This window comes from Clarias gariepinus, chromosome 5, assembly GCF_024256425.1.
Source record: "Clarias gariepinus isolate MV-2021 ecotype Netherlands chromosome 5, CGAR_prim_01v2, whole genome shotgun sequence".
NCBI classification, from domain to species: domain Eukaryota; kingdom Metazoa; phylum Chordata; class Actinopteri; order Siluriformes; family Clariidae; genus Clarias; species Clarias gariepinus.
The window spans coordinates 22890865-22905191 of NC_071104.1; the positions used below are offsets into that span (position 1 = coordinate 22890865).

The window sequence follows — 14327 nt, forward strand, 5'->3', positions numbered from 1 at the left end:
TTTTCCACTTTGGATGATTTTGGGAAAAACTGCAACAAGTGTTACTCATAGTTTAGATCATGACCTTTCCTTTTCATGAACGTTGGACAGCAGTCAAAAACAAAATCCAATGAAGTAAAAAAAAAAAAAAAATCCCTCTGTATATTTTGTCTTTGAGAATAATAGCCTCCAGATCTTCAGGGTGTATTCGGTGGTTTAAAACAGTCTATAGTTATTATTTTTCCTCGGCGTTCTTTTGTGATATGGGTAATGCTGTGACCTAATTCAGGGGAGGAACCGCAGGAAATCCCCCTTACTGCAGCTGAGGTAACCAGGGTCCTACAGGTTTCTACAGAATAGAGAATGTAAAATATTGGGCTTGTGTGCCCTCAGGATAAAACTAGAGGTTCTCTTGCTATCTCTCACTTAACACACATTCTTGTTTGAACTAAAAGAAAAAGTTTCAGGTCCATTTTTATCATGTGTCAAATATGTTTGTAGATTTAGACGTTTGTGATAACAGATTCATTTCATTTGTGTAGGTTTAGACATTGGAAACCCCCTATTAAACATTCACTCATCTCTACTCTTATCTAGCCTGTATATATATATACACACACACACACAAAGATCAAAAGACAAGCTGGCTATAACAGGAAATGGCCTATTTAATAGGGGATGCATTAACATAATAAGTGCAAAACTTGGCCCTTCCTGCAGTTGAATGTGATTAATCATGATTCAATGTCAACATGTGGTACCAAAATTATTGGTGATTGCAAAGTGTAGTGTATATCCCTTTGAGCTGGTTAAAAAGGCCTCTGTGCTCCTATTCCATTAACTTTGATGCTGTTGGAAAGCCTGACCCTGCAGGATGTAATAGTTGGAGCAGGATCCCGACCACACACATCGGCACACACCTGCGCTTTTTCACTCTTGGTGTGCGATGAAACATCAATTCCCAGTTTTTCATGACTGCATGTGCTGGATGAGCAATAGCTGAAGTGGTAAGTTCATGCACAGTACAGTCTACAACAAAACAATCATGTGGACAGTGATCTGTGTGCTGCTTTCTTATTCTGTTTCACTCTACAACACTAATGTGAATTATAAATCTGTGTTTACAAACCAGGAAATGCCCTTAGGACCTGTTTTGATCTGAGATTCAATGAGTTACCTCAGACTGCTGGTATGCATTGAAAAAAAATTCTTAACTGGGAGGGCATTATGAAATGTCTGGCATGCTCAGCTGGGTTAATAGTAGTCAAAGTGCAAAAGGAGAAATTAACAGCAAAGCTTTCTTGAAAATATTTGTTTAACTGAATTTCTTTTGCGTATACGTTTCGCAGTCATGTCTACGCTACACTGCAGTTGTAACTCACCAAAGTACTGTACAAGCAACTCATGATTTAAACCAGCTGTGCTACTGGCAACTTGCCCCTTTGATAAAGAAGCTACAAAGAAAAGCTGGTACAAGATTTTATTTATGCATTTTTTGCAATGTAAACCTTTCACACTCATAAACATTGATGTACATGATCTTGAATGTCATGTTTTCGTCACTGCATAGCACAATTCTGTTATTCTCCACACAGGTCATTGACAGCATAGATAATATTTACTAATACATGAATTACATTACACTAATGTTATATTAATTATGTAATATATAAAAATAAAAGATGCAATAGTTTGTACAGTTTGTAGTTTGCTTGACTAAAAGCTAACAAGAAACAATTAGAGAAAAGGGGAAAAAACAAGAATGTGGTGTTACCCTGCTTCTTGCCGAAAAAGTAGCTTGGTACAGGAGAAACTTCCACCATTCTAAGTATTTAGTTAAGCTAGTAATGTCCTCCACACTAACATTTACATGTTGAGTAGATCATAAGCTTGCTGGTAATTGCCGTTACATTGAGTGACGATTTCTTCCAGATATTCTCGCTCACAGTAAGAGAAATGATTCTGAAGCTTCATTATAACCCAATCGATGTCAGTATCTATAAGGGAAACACAAAAATTTAAGACAATTTAAGACATTTTGATAAAACTGAAAAAGGAACAAATGAGTTTAATCAGTGCTTTCATTTTACTGGCACTAAGAATGAAGCACGATGAAAAGTGGAGCAGCATGATAGCGTGGGAAGACTTTAGATCCCAAGCCACAAGCCATCCTATTCCATCCTAATCCATCCCATTCCAGATTGAGCCTGAGGCTCAGCAGTTTGACTGGATCTTCTTGCTGGTTCATGTAGTTCATGCAGCAGGACAGACAGGGTGGGAGTGCTCCGCCGCAGTGCTCCTGCCAGCCCATTCCACACACAGTGTCATCCCAGTCCTTTAACCACACGCTAATGGGCCAAACAAGCCTTGTTGCACACACGTCCTGTTCATGCGTCCCCAGTCCCAGCGTCACAGACTCTTGCTGCCTCTGCAACCTCTGCTCGGATAGAGCCGCAGACGGAATTGAGTAAGGCAAGTGGTGACATTCTCTGAGCTCAATCATTGTGCTAATTAAGATGGATAGGAAAATTTCAAGCGGTGAAGGATTGCAACAGAAGATGCCAGGGACCCATAGGCATGCTATAGAGTATGTATGAGCCATGTTCTATAAACACCAGATGTCCTGAGGCCTCCGGAAAAGTCCAATAAATGCAGCATTGCGCTGACAAGGACCACAGACAGCTGAGAGGTAGCCCAGGGCAATTACAGCTTAAAGTGACATTGAATGTCTTTAGCGGTTAGAGGCAGATCTGGCAGGTTTTGGACTGGTCCTGTCTCACCCCAATCCTTGGCTACGGGTCAGCAGCCTGCCACTGATTCAAACGTGTCTCACTGCTTCAAACAAAGCTGAATGTACACATGTACTGTATCATTAAGCTTTCTAGAATACATGCAGACAGACAGAAGGTGAACAGCGCATTAATCCTGCACTGTCATGCGGCATGTGCTCCATAAACAGTGCTAGCTCACGGAAAAGTCAGCTCTAGCCGCCCTCTTGGCAAAACGTGAGGAATTTCAAATGTGGAGATGGTTTAAGGCTGTGGGCAGACAATGAATCGAGCTATAAATCATCTAAACCTGAATGTTTTTATGAAGCAATGTTGAGGAATTCCCAATGATCTTTGACCTAGATAAACAATACCTGTAAATAAAAGTCTGTACAAACTCATTTACAGCTGAACAAGCATACACAAGAGTATTTATCTGTCCAATTTAGGGTGTAGTTTAGGATACTGAACGCAGATTCGAATGTTTTTGTTGTAAGTCATGAGTTAATTACATTGCTTTTAAACTGAATGAACTGACTGTAGTTTGTCTAAAGACTGAAACATATGTACAAGTAAGGACAGAGCAGAGCAGCGCTTAGCCGGTTTTTCTAGTGTTGACTCTCAGATGTCACAATAATCAGTCTCTTGTCAAACAATTTCTTCGTTTTTGGATGTTAGTCAAACCAATGTCAAATATGACTATTTCTTCCACTGAATTGGCCTGTCTTAGTGGGTGCACTTAATTAGCTGTAGCCTTCACTGCTACATCATGCATTCTACAGCACCAAAACGGCGTCTCTGCGCCACATTTCTGTCTCGCAAGGAGGATTTAGAGGCTTATTTTTTATTTACATAGAATACTACATTGCCTAACGGTGCTTGACAAAAAATAATACTGGTAACGAGAGGCAGAGCCCTGCACAACATCAATCACATGAGACAAATTGTGTTATGATACGAGGTGACATTGCAATGGAAAGAATCACAGAAAAGGCTTTGAAACGTCTAAGACTAAACACGCACATTGTCTGGCAAATAAATCTGAGTTACCCTCCTCCGCTGCGCTGTCAGTGTGAAGCTGTGATGGGAAGGGCACAGGGGACGAGGCAGGGTCCTGCGGTTCCTCTGTCTGCCAGACGTTACTAAGCTCCGGCGTGCAGGGGAGCAACTCAGACGCTCTACCTGATCCTCTCGCCTCCAGTCTGTCTAGGAACGCCGAGTTCACCCTGGAGAAAACATATCACCACCCATAACAACTTTACAGACTGACCCGTGCATCAGAGACTTATTTTAAAGCCATTCATATTTCCCTGGCGAGCTGATTAGCTGTGACATTCATGGGTTTGTAATGGTTTTTAGAATTAGGTGTCCTTACCGCAGCCGTTCATTTTCCGTTTGTCTTTGCCTGTCTTCCTCTTCTTGTTTATGTTTTTCTTCCAAAATTTCACTCTGTAAATGATAAATTGATGGAATCTTAATCCTTTAATAATGACTGAGTAATTATTCTCAGTGATGACTCATCTGTTACATGGAGTAAGTTTCATGATAGAGCAGTTGTTTTTCAGTCACTTAAAGTTGCCAAAACAGCTTAATCACACTCTAACAATATCAACCACATAATTTGTCATTTAGTTCTTTCTTTTGATATTCTAATTTTATAACCTGTAAATTATGTTAGTACTTGTATTAAATTATTATTATTATCATTAATATTAATAAAGAATTATGCATTAGAATTATATTATTTATTAGACGATGTGTGTGCATGCAGTAAAAGTCAAAGTTTGGACACGCTTTCTAATTCAATAGTCTTTCCTGATTTTTATTTCTTTCTACATTGTAAAACAATACTCTCTTTCAAGCAGCTGATATTAAGATGTGTGTATTACTTATGCTCTGTAAAGCCTTCATAATGGCTCTAATCTGAGGTGCTGTTTGTTAATTGGTGATTTCTGTAGCTGAAAGCAGAAAGTTGGTGTTTGATGGGTTTTGCAAATGCACTTGATAATAATGTTCTTGCAAGAACTACTCTAGAACAGCTGACCTTCGTGTCTTAAAGTGCAATTCGATAGCAGTCCTCTGCGTTTAATCCAAATTTTAGGTTTCAGCTCCTCAATAAGCTTTTCACTGCAACCAGCATTGTTGATTGAAGCTTTTTCCTGGTAATGTTCCAATACTGGCCCTTGAGAATCCCAGAAAACTGTCGACAATGTTTTCATTCCATACTTTGTCGTTTACTCTAAGGCTTATAGTGTTTGATCCATGTCTCATTACCAGTAATGATTCTCTTTGAGAAACGTTCACCTTCCTTAGAGTATCGGTCCAAATTTTGTCTGCAGATATCCAAAGACTACAGTGTTTGTACTCTGAGTTGTGAGCTTTTCACACAGTCCGTAGTGTTTATACATAAAAAACGGCAGAAAGGACTCTTTAAACTGAAATTCCATGCTAATATGAGAGATCATAAAGTTATTATTAGTTATCATTAATGATAATTGATTACATAAAAAAAAATTATTACATTTTCACCAGTTTAAGTGGAATCAGCAGTTCCATCATCTTTGTAGTAGCAAAACTTATTTTTTACAATTACATTAAGTTACATTTACTTGCAATGAAGTGATTGAAATATTATCATGAAAATCAATACTGAAACACGACTATAATTTATTCAAAGGCAATTTCTGCTGCTTCTTCCCTTGGACCTGGAATAGGTTTATTATAAAATAAAATAGATGAAATAAACATTTAAGTAATTAAAGTGCTTTGACACTGGTACCTTCCTTCGTTGCTCATCTTTCATCTGCTGCAGGGTCATTTCTTCCTCTGCCTTCCTGCCCTCCCTGTATTTGTGTCCTAGAGCCTGTCAAGAAACGCCTCTGTGTGAGTCAGGCCACTGAGGGTCATACATTCACACAAATGAACAGTGCCCTGAGCAGTGAGTATTAGATAGTCTTTTGTGATATAATCCATGGGATTCGTAACACGATGTGGTGCTGTGAGGTTGGGCGAGGCATAAAAGATGAACAGTGCATAAAAGATGAAGAGATCCTTCCTGCATTTGGTCAGATAGCTAAGGGACACCAGGGAACGGCTTCTCTGTTTGGAATGGCTTGAGAGCAAGAGGAATAGGTGGGACGACCTGGGTCTGGCACCCTAGGAAGTCAACTCAAATGATCATATGCACAAACAGAGGATATGGAGGAGATTAATCTGTCTTGTCTTCTCAGTGGCCACAAAACCACATCAAGACAGTGTCTCTCCACAGACACTTTGATCAGCTGGCTTACGACATTTAGATTGGAGCATTCCATTACTTTTCTTGGAGGGCTTCCAGAGACTTGAATCAATACCCTGTGAAGCACACTCAAAAAAGCCCTTCTTCTAAAAAACTGATGGGACCAGAACTCTGTTACTTATGCAGTATAATTGTACAGAACTAACCCTTGATGTTTTGATAAGTCTCCTAGCAGGATGTTCGTCCATAGAGAAAGAACTGGATGTCCAGAGATGAAAAACTTGCACAACAATACAGTAAGCCGCACAAAAGCTTTTTTCCTCACCACAGGACCTGCAAACCAATGTCGTCAGATGCCACATTCAAGTGGTTCATGCAGTAAAACAGGCCCCACGCTTCTCATGTCTCAGTCTCCTGTCTGCAGAATCATGTCTGGCCTGCTGAGGCACAGACTGAGATAGAATACTATTTTACTATAACGACTATTATTTTTAGAGCGCATTTAAAAATACACACCAACTCATAGCAGCTGTGCCTTGACTGCTTAGCTAAGTGAGCACGCCAATGGTGACAGTGGCTAGAAAAACTGGTTGGAGGTAAAAAGATGATTTAAGAGGGGGAGCTCAGTTTGGTCTGCCAATTACTGGAACTGAGTTACTTTGAATTTGAAGGAAAATAAAATGCACCAGTTATCAATGGAGTCATTACACAGCAGTTAGAGAAGACAGGTTAAAACAAGGAACCAAAATAAACTCTTGCCCAACAGACATTACAGAAAAGCAGTGCTTGTCACTTCCCTATAAGAACCTGATGATATGATATGTGCATATGGAAATAATATTTTGTGCCAAATCATGTATCAAAATGATTTCTTATGCTCCCAGCACCACTCTTTCACAGTTTGAGTCTGGGAATATACCAAGACATTGATGTGCAAAAACAACAACTTGGTCATTTAGTACATTCAGGTCATCAGCTGACTTCATTTTATTGCCATATAATGTTGCTGATCCTAGACCTGATCATCTGAAGTTACCCCAGATTATAACACTGCCTCAGGAGACTTACAGTACAGTGGCCACTATTCATGATGGGTGCATCGTTTTATGTGTGTCCCTTCCCACCCTAACACACAATTTTAAAGTTTGCTGTGCTTGATGCTAATAATTTAACAAATCTAAAATTGTGACATTTAGGCCAGACAGTGTACGTTTCAGAAGATTAAATGATACTGAGGTAGTGACAATGCGCTGTACTGATAGTCCAAACTACATCATCTAAGACAGCTTATGTCACTGACTGGCTGTTGTCCAGGTACTTTCACCAGAACAATGCAGGTTATACCACACCAGTCTGCCCTTTTCCTGCACTCTCACACATCCTTCTGTATTCTGTGAACTCTGGGAAGTCCCTTCAACTCTGCTCAGATCAAATCATTGTGCAGAAGCAGCACTTGTGTCTTCACATTGGACGGCCATGAAGAGAAAGTCTGTGTATTTATATTCGGTGGAAATTCAATGACGGAATCAGATAGCCCGCTCCAATGTGTGGGTCTAGAGGAGAAAATTCAGAAAGGAAGTTGAGCCCATTGGCAAACTGACTGTTGTGTGCAGATAAATGTACCATGCTGATGAAAGCCCTAAAGAGGGGCCTATTTCTTCTGAAAACATGCATCAAAGTCCGATCAATTGGTGTGAATTACCCCAGTGCCTTGGGCTTTAACCTCAGTGCCACAGCTATGCAGCAAAGATTTGAACCCAGGCCTATGGAACACACAGTGCATTCTTTGGCTGTCATCTTACCCAGGATGACGCGGGTGTGGAGCTGCTTGCTGCCATAGGAACTGAGCCGGACCTCTCGAGCCTTTGAAGATGCGCTTCTCTTTTCCTGGAGAGCAGGCAGGGGCAAGATTAAATACTAATAGGTCTACCTCCATAATGTTACATTTTCGTTAATTAATGGATGCACTAATAAATCAAATTCTATATCAGTGTGTCTAACAAAACATACTGAAAAATAAAAAAAAATAACTCTCTCTAGACTTATGTAAGCACATTGTCATTTGATAACTGAAAGTGTTTATTTTCCCAGTTTGAGACATTCCCATGGCCAGAAATAATAATTTATGCTTTCGGGCACTACTGATAATGCGGACCTCTTCTTTTGCTGGTTTAATCTACTCGCTGTTCAAACAGACTTGAACTCCGGCTGCTCCTGCTTTACTGCTACTGTGTCTACTGGAGTAGACACTAATGGAAAAAGGCGGTAGTTCTTTAAGACTGTGTTACTCAGATTTGTTGGTTTTGGAGTTATGCCAGCAGAGCAACAGTAACCAGCTTCCTCCTAATGATTGAACCTTGCATTCCTAACTTCATGGGGATGTGACAACATCGAATGAAAATATGTGAACATACATTTGCATTTCATGTTGGTACAGCTTCTTTCTCTGTTCTTCCTCCTGCTTTTTCTTCATTTCTAGTTTATTGGCCTGCAAAGCAATATTGTGTAATCTTAATGTCTGTATTATGTGGAATTTTAAAGATGTTACAGAACATACATAAATTATTTGAGTAAGAAAACAATTAGATTGTACCTAAACTCCCAAAGCAGAATATACTGTTATCATAAAGGCACACAAACTTAAAGGGTGCTTTAATTTGTCATAATAATTATTAAATGGGTGACTGAAACATGTTTAACAAAATCTTTAGTCAAATGGTTGTAGTGTGTGGCTATTAACGTAAACGCCAGTCCTACTTTCTTTACACAAGTGTGTAGATTGAATTGTATTTAATTGCACTTCAATGCAATGACTTTATGGCAGGTCCCAGCAGTGACCTCTAGAGTGATAAAGCAGTACTACAACAATACAATAAAACCTCAGATACTGTATATATCAGAACACCTACACTGCTGTTCAAAAGTTTGGGATTACTTGGAATTTGTTTTGTTTGTTCATACGTACATTCTACAACAATACTGGGGATTTCAAAACTATAAAATAACACAAATAAAATTTGGTTATTATACAACAACAACAACAACAACAGTCAGTTGTTATTTTAAGACACAGAGGTTATACTTTCTGGAATAGTTCTTATAAGAACAGTATTGTCAAATGCATTTGCAAAGCCCTTCAAGCACCATGATGAAACTGGCTCTCATGAAGACCTTCCCAGAAAAGCAAGACAAAAACCGACCTCTGCTGTAGAGAAGAAGTTCATTTACAGTTACCAACCTCAAAAAAATCACTAATTAACAAACAGCACCTCGGATTAAAGCCATTATGAAGGCTTTATAGAGCATGAACAGTAGATACATCACAACATGAACTGTTTAGATTATTGCATATTTTGAACGCCTTCAGCATTGCTTTTTTTTCTAACCATGGAATTCGAAAGTGATCCCAAACTTTTGAGTAGTGTATTTCAGTTTAGCGAACTTAGATAAACATATAAATAAATATTTATGTTATCTAAAATGTACATTTATAATACTGACGCACCTTTTCTCTTTGAATGTCCTTCATGTGCTGATTCTTTTCTTCCTCTTCTTGTCTCTTTCTTTGATCCATGTCCTCTTTTCTGAGCTATAAAAATATATAACAAAAATAAAACAATGCACATGAACACATATGCTTGGAGTTATTTTAAAAAAATCTAAATAGAAAGTCAGCACCTTTTTCTGAAGTTTGGAATGGCGGGCCACAGCTTGCTGTTTCTGTCGTACCTCTGACAATGATACATTCCCACCTACACAGAAAACATTAGCAGTAATTTATACTTTAATTCTCATGTTTATAGTAAATGCCCACAGTGTATGTGTCAAACAGGACATAACCCTATTACCTAGCTTCTCTGGGGCCAAATGAATGGGGCCAGGACGATGTTGCTCCTTCCATCTCTGTCGATCATTCTCTTCTTTCTGTGACACTGCAGGATAAAAGACACTTTACAGACACTTCCCTACACCTCCTTAAAGCTTGTATATATATACATATTATATATTTTATATATGCATATATTTTTATTACATAAAATTTTTTATTCACAGACATTTTTTAAACAATTCCACATAAAATTTACATTGCTTTAAAAAAGCAAAGTGAATTGTTCTTTGTTAAAACAGTATGTATGTTGAAATCACACCTACAAGTACCAATTAAAGACAGGAAATGTGTGGATAACAAGGGGATGGAAAAACAGTAAACCATCATGACTTACTCCTCAGCAATTTCTGCCGTGTTGATTCCTTCGGTTGGATCATGGTGTATCCATCAGAGCTGAGTGAGCACAAAAATAATTAGTTACAGCAGGTACCTTTTACTCACCAACTCCATCCATGCCTTGAATTTAACAAACTTCACTGGCTCATTTGCAAAGAATGTCCCAAACAAAGGTGGGGCATGAGTAATTTTATGGTAAACAAAGTCCAAATACATTCCCACAAATGCTCATCTGGAACTTCCCTTAAAACCCCACCATAGAAGTTATGACCCAAATGTGTCTTTCCAGGAAGACACTGACGGCAAAAGAAAGACACAATAATAAGCACCCTAAAAACCCAGCATCACCGCTGTTTTATGGCCATAATCTTACTAACGCGTGTTACACTGCCTGACCCAAAAAAATATGCACACGCTAAAATTCTATTTGACCGCCTTTAACTTTGTTTACAACATGCAACATGATGGCCAATTCATGTGTGAAAATTATTCTTCATGCTTCCAGAAACACTCTTTTACAATTTAAATCCTGGAATATGCCTGTGCCATCAGGGAAGTAAATATTATTAATAAATTATTAATAAATTATTATTAAAATACACATTTTTGTTATTAATAACATATTTATTATTAATATTTGTTATTAATAACAAGAAATGCAGGCATGAATGGAATAACCTGGGCATTCAGTTCATTCAGATCATCAGCTGATTTCATTTTATTGTTACATTCCATAACACTGCTGAGCCTAGACCTGATCAACTGAAACATCCCCATATCACAACCCTGCTTCCAGAGGGTGCATAGTTTCATGTACCAGTCTCTTTGGAACAGGGTCAATCTGGACTCATTAGACCATAAGACCTTTTTCCATTGTTCCAAAGTCCAATCTTAATGCTCCTAGCATTTTAACGCATTTTAGCAGGAAATTTGTCTCACTAACAAGTGGTTCTCTTATAGTCACACAGTGGTTTAGTCCCAATCCTGCGAGTTCTCATTACATTGCACATGTGGAAATGCTTTAAAATTCACTATTAATCACAGCTGTCATTTTTACTGTCTACTTTTTAATGCAACTTTACCAACCGTTTGAGTCATCAAGATTAATGATACACATCTAAACACATTTCTTCCACAAAGTTGAGGGTTTAGCACTATCCATCCAGGTTTTAATTATGTGTTGGAGGGTTCTTAACTCAATTCTTTTCAAATCTTCTAAATAGATTCTGTGCTTGAAGGCCCAATTATTTAAAATGCAACTTTTCTGGGTATGATACATGATTTTTTATAGTGTCTAATATAACATTTTGTGTTTAGTTACTGTAAACAACTACAAATGTTTAAATACAACTAATAAATGTTTTTGTTAAATTGGTTAGATGTTAACCATGTTAAAGTTATTTCAAACATAATCCGGACTGAAGACTCGCTCATAACCCAATTTGGTTTATCTGACATGGTCTCTCTCTCTGCTTCCAAACTGTGAATAGGCCTATTACACGACTAAAGGGTTTACAGAGGGAAGGCAAATCACGTGATTATGTACAATTGTCAGGAGGTGGCAATATTACCACTTGTTACACATGTTACACTCTACCATGGTTATGTAAGGCATCGGGCTCAACTCTGGTTCTGGAGGACCACCCGCCCTGCACAATTTTAATATTTTCCCTGCTCTATCACACCCTCTTCAATTTAGAAAAGGCAGTTAATTAGCTGATTAGTTAAATCAGGTGTGCTGGGAGCTGACAAAACACTAAAATGTGCAGGGCAGAGAACTACGCAACATCATGCACAGTTATGAAGTAGAAAATACAGATATTTGATGTAAGATTTAGTGAAGTATCCACTAATAAAACACCTCAAGTACACCTCAAACTCTACACACACACAGACCTGAGGTGGGAATCGGACCCTCGACACTGGAGATAGGATAGTTTAGTTCATTTTTTATTCATTCATCCTTTTTATTTTGTCTACAAACTAGTGAATGTTATGTTATTATATTTTTATTTTTAAAATCTACAAATATTGACAGCTGCAAATACAAAATATAAAAAGAGAACATATAAATCTTTAAGCTATAACAAATAATTGCAATAAATCATAGGTTCTCTCATAGGTTTTACTAACTCATATATACAACTCATAAATACTAGATTTGTGTGAAACCAGATAGCGAATCTATTTATAGAGACCAGAGAGTAAAAGTAGTACTGAATGTACTGAAGTACACCGTCTCTGGGCTGGAGCGCTCTCCTGATCTGCGCATGCGTGGACTTTGTTTACAGCGTTTCGACGTCACCAGGCTCACCAGTGGAAACGAAACGGAAACTTAAGCGTATAGTAATTTGGATTAAATTCCTTTGTTCTAACCAAATATTTAACTTTACACCCATAATAATTTATTAATATAATTTATATATCTAACTATTAAATTATATGTAGCAACCTAATCTGTCAAATATCTATTAAGCAAGGCTAATTCCGCATGCCTGCTGGACTCCCAAGTTTCTTACTATTCAATTTTAGTGAAGAAAAGGCGTTTTATTAATCTGATATCGACTTACTATGTCGGATTCCGAGAATCTGGGGGCTGTGTATTTTGGTTTGTGGAGTAGTTTTCATTTCCATCCACTTGCGCTTGGTCCACTCCGGGGTTCGGTCCAGTGTTTGGTGTCTTCCATGTGTTATCGCTTCTATTTGGATTCATAATTTGGTTCTGATTCAAAGTTAATATAAAGAAATAAAACAGGCTTTTCAGATAGTCCTGCGTAAACGATAATAAATCAGCAGAGAGAGAGAGAGAGAGAGAGAGAGAGAGTTTGACTAGACAGCTCGCTGGTCTATCTGAGGCGTGTCCTCTGTACTGGTGTGGCAGGTGATTACCCCAGTAGTAGTATAAGCCAAAGGATCTCAACTATAAGAATTTCAATAAGGTCTGCTATAAAGCTTCCATAAGAGCGTGGACTGAAAGAAGTGGGGCATAATGAGAGAATGTTACACAATGGTGACACAAATCACATGATGGAAGGCGATAAGTTAAAAATCTTCATCATCACCATCATCTTCATCTTCATCTTTATTATTGTATCTAATATAGTTATCAAAAATATTTCCCTTAAGGGTCATTCATCCAAAATTGAGAAGCAATAAATAAAAATGTAACTATTAATAATAGAGAAAAATAGTATTTATGACTGTGGTAGGAAATGCGTATTTACACACTATGGACAATTTGGGAATGCCAATTAGCTTACTTTGCATGTCTTTGGAGGAAACCGGAGTACCTGAACGAAACCCACCAAACACAGAGAGAACATGCAAACTCCATGCGCACAGACTCCAAGGCAGGAATCGAACCTGGTCCATGAAGGTGCAAGGCGACAGTGCTAACCACTACGCCACTGTACCGTCAATATAAAAGTTTAGTTTTGTGAATTGTGTAGCCATATTTGCTCTTATTCTTTATAATGCATTTCCTGATTCTGTAATTGGCTTCATTTATTTATAAAAATTAAATATTAAAAAGTACATCTATCTTATTCATTAACATATTTTATATGTAAAAAAGGAATTAAATCTAGGCTTTGCATCATTTATAGCAATTGTTCCTATGGCTCAAACCTTGGATAGTGAGGAATCCAACAAGGAACCTCTGAACACTAGTTACTGACAATACTTGAATGAAACTAAATCTTGTAGTAAGTGATGCTTAATTTTTGAGACAGTGAAACAAATTGCATGTAAGTACATTGAATCAGATATGATAAAAATCACTTGATAAAAGCTGTAACAGGGTTGCATCACTAAATGTATATAACATGCATAGTATATAGATGCCTAAGATGGACTGTTTTTTTTTTTTTTTTCCAGTCAAGCATATATTCTTTAAAAATATTTGTGTCAGAATAATGACCCCAAAGTTGTCCTGGCTAGTTATCTATCATTTGTTGCAGCTGTTTTGTCTGGAGCAGAAATGTCTGCAGACTGGCAGCATTTACGCATTGCATTTACATTACTGTGGAAGTACTGGAAAGTGCAGTTCCATGATGATATCCATGTGATATATTAGAGCTGCGAATAAATAAATTTCACATGTTTTTACACTAAGTAG

At 37.9% G+C, this 14327-nt stretch overlaps 1 protein-coding gene across 2 annotated transcripts; it reads right to left on the reverse strand.

Annotated features, from left to right (window-relative positions):
- Nucleotides 1-1445: 1445 nt before the first annotated feature.
- On the reverse strand, nt 1446-13093 carry epsti1 (epithelial stromal interaction 1). 2 transcript variants are annotated; one of them, XM_053496879.1, is made up of 11 exons: nt 12781-13093; nt 10209-10267; nt 9834-9917; nt 9664-9737; nt 9491-9574; nt 8400-8473; nt 7788-7872; nt 5527-5610; nt 4123-4196; nt 3771-3973; nt 1446-1976 (listed from the first exon to the last, which is right to left on the reverse strand). In XM_053496879.1, the coding sequence occupies exons 1-11, from the start codon at nt 12921-12923 to the stop codon at nt 1846-1848; spliced, it is 1095 nt and encodes a 364-aa protein (XP_053352854.1). In that variant the 5' UTR covers nt 12924-13093; the 3' UTR covers nt 1446-1845. The 2 variants fall into 2 exon arrangements, with proteins under 2 accessions (XP_053352854.1, XP_053352855.1); XM_053496880.1 differs by having other exon boundaries at nt 3798-3973; nt 12781-13089.
- Nucleotides 13094-14327: the final 1234 nt, after the last annotated feature.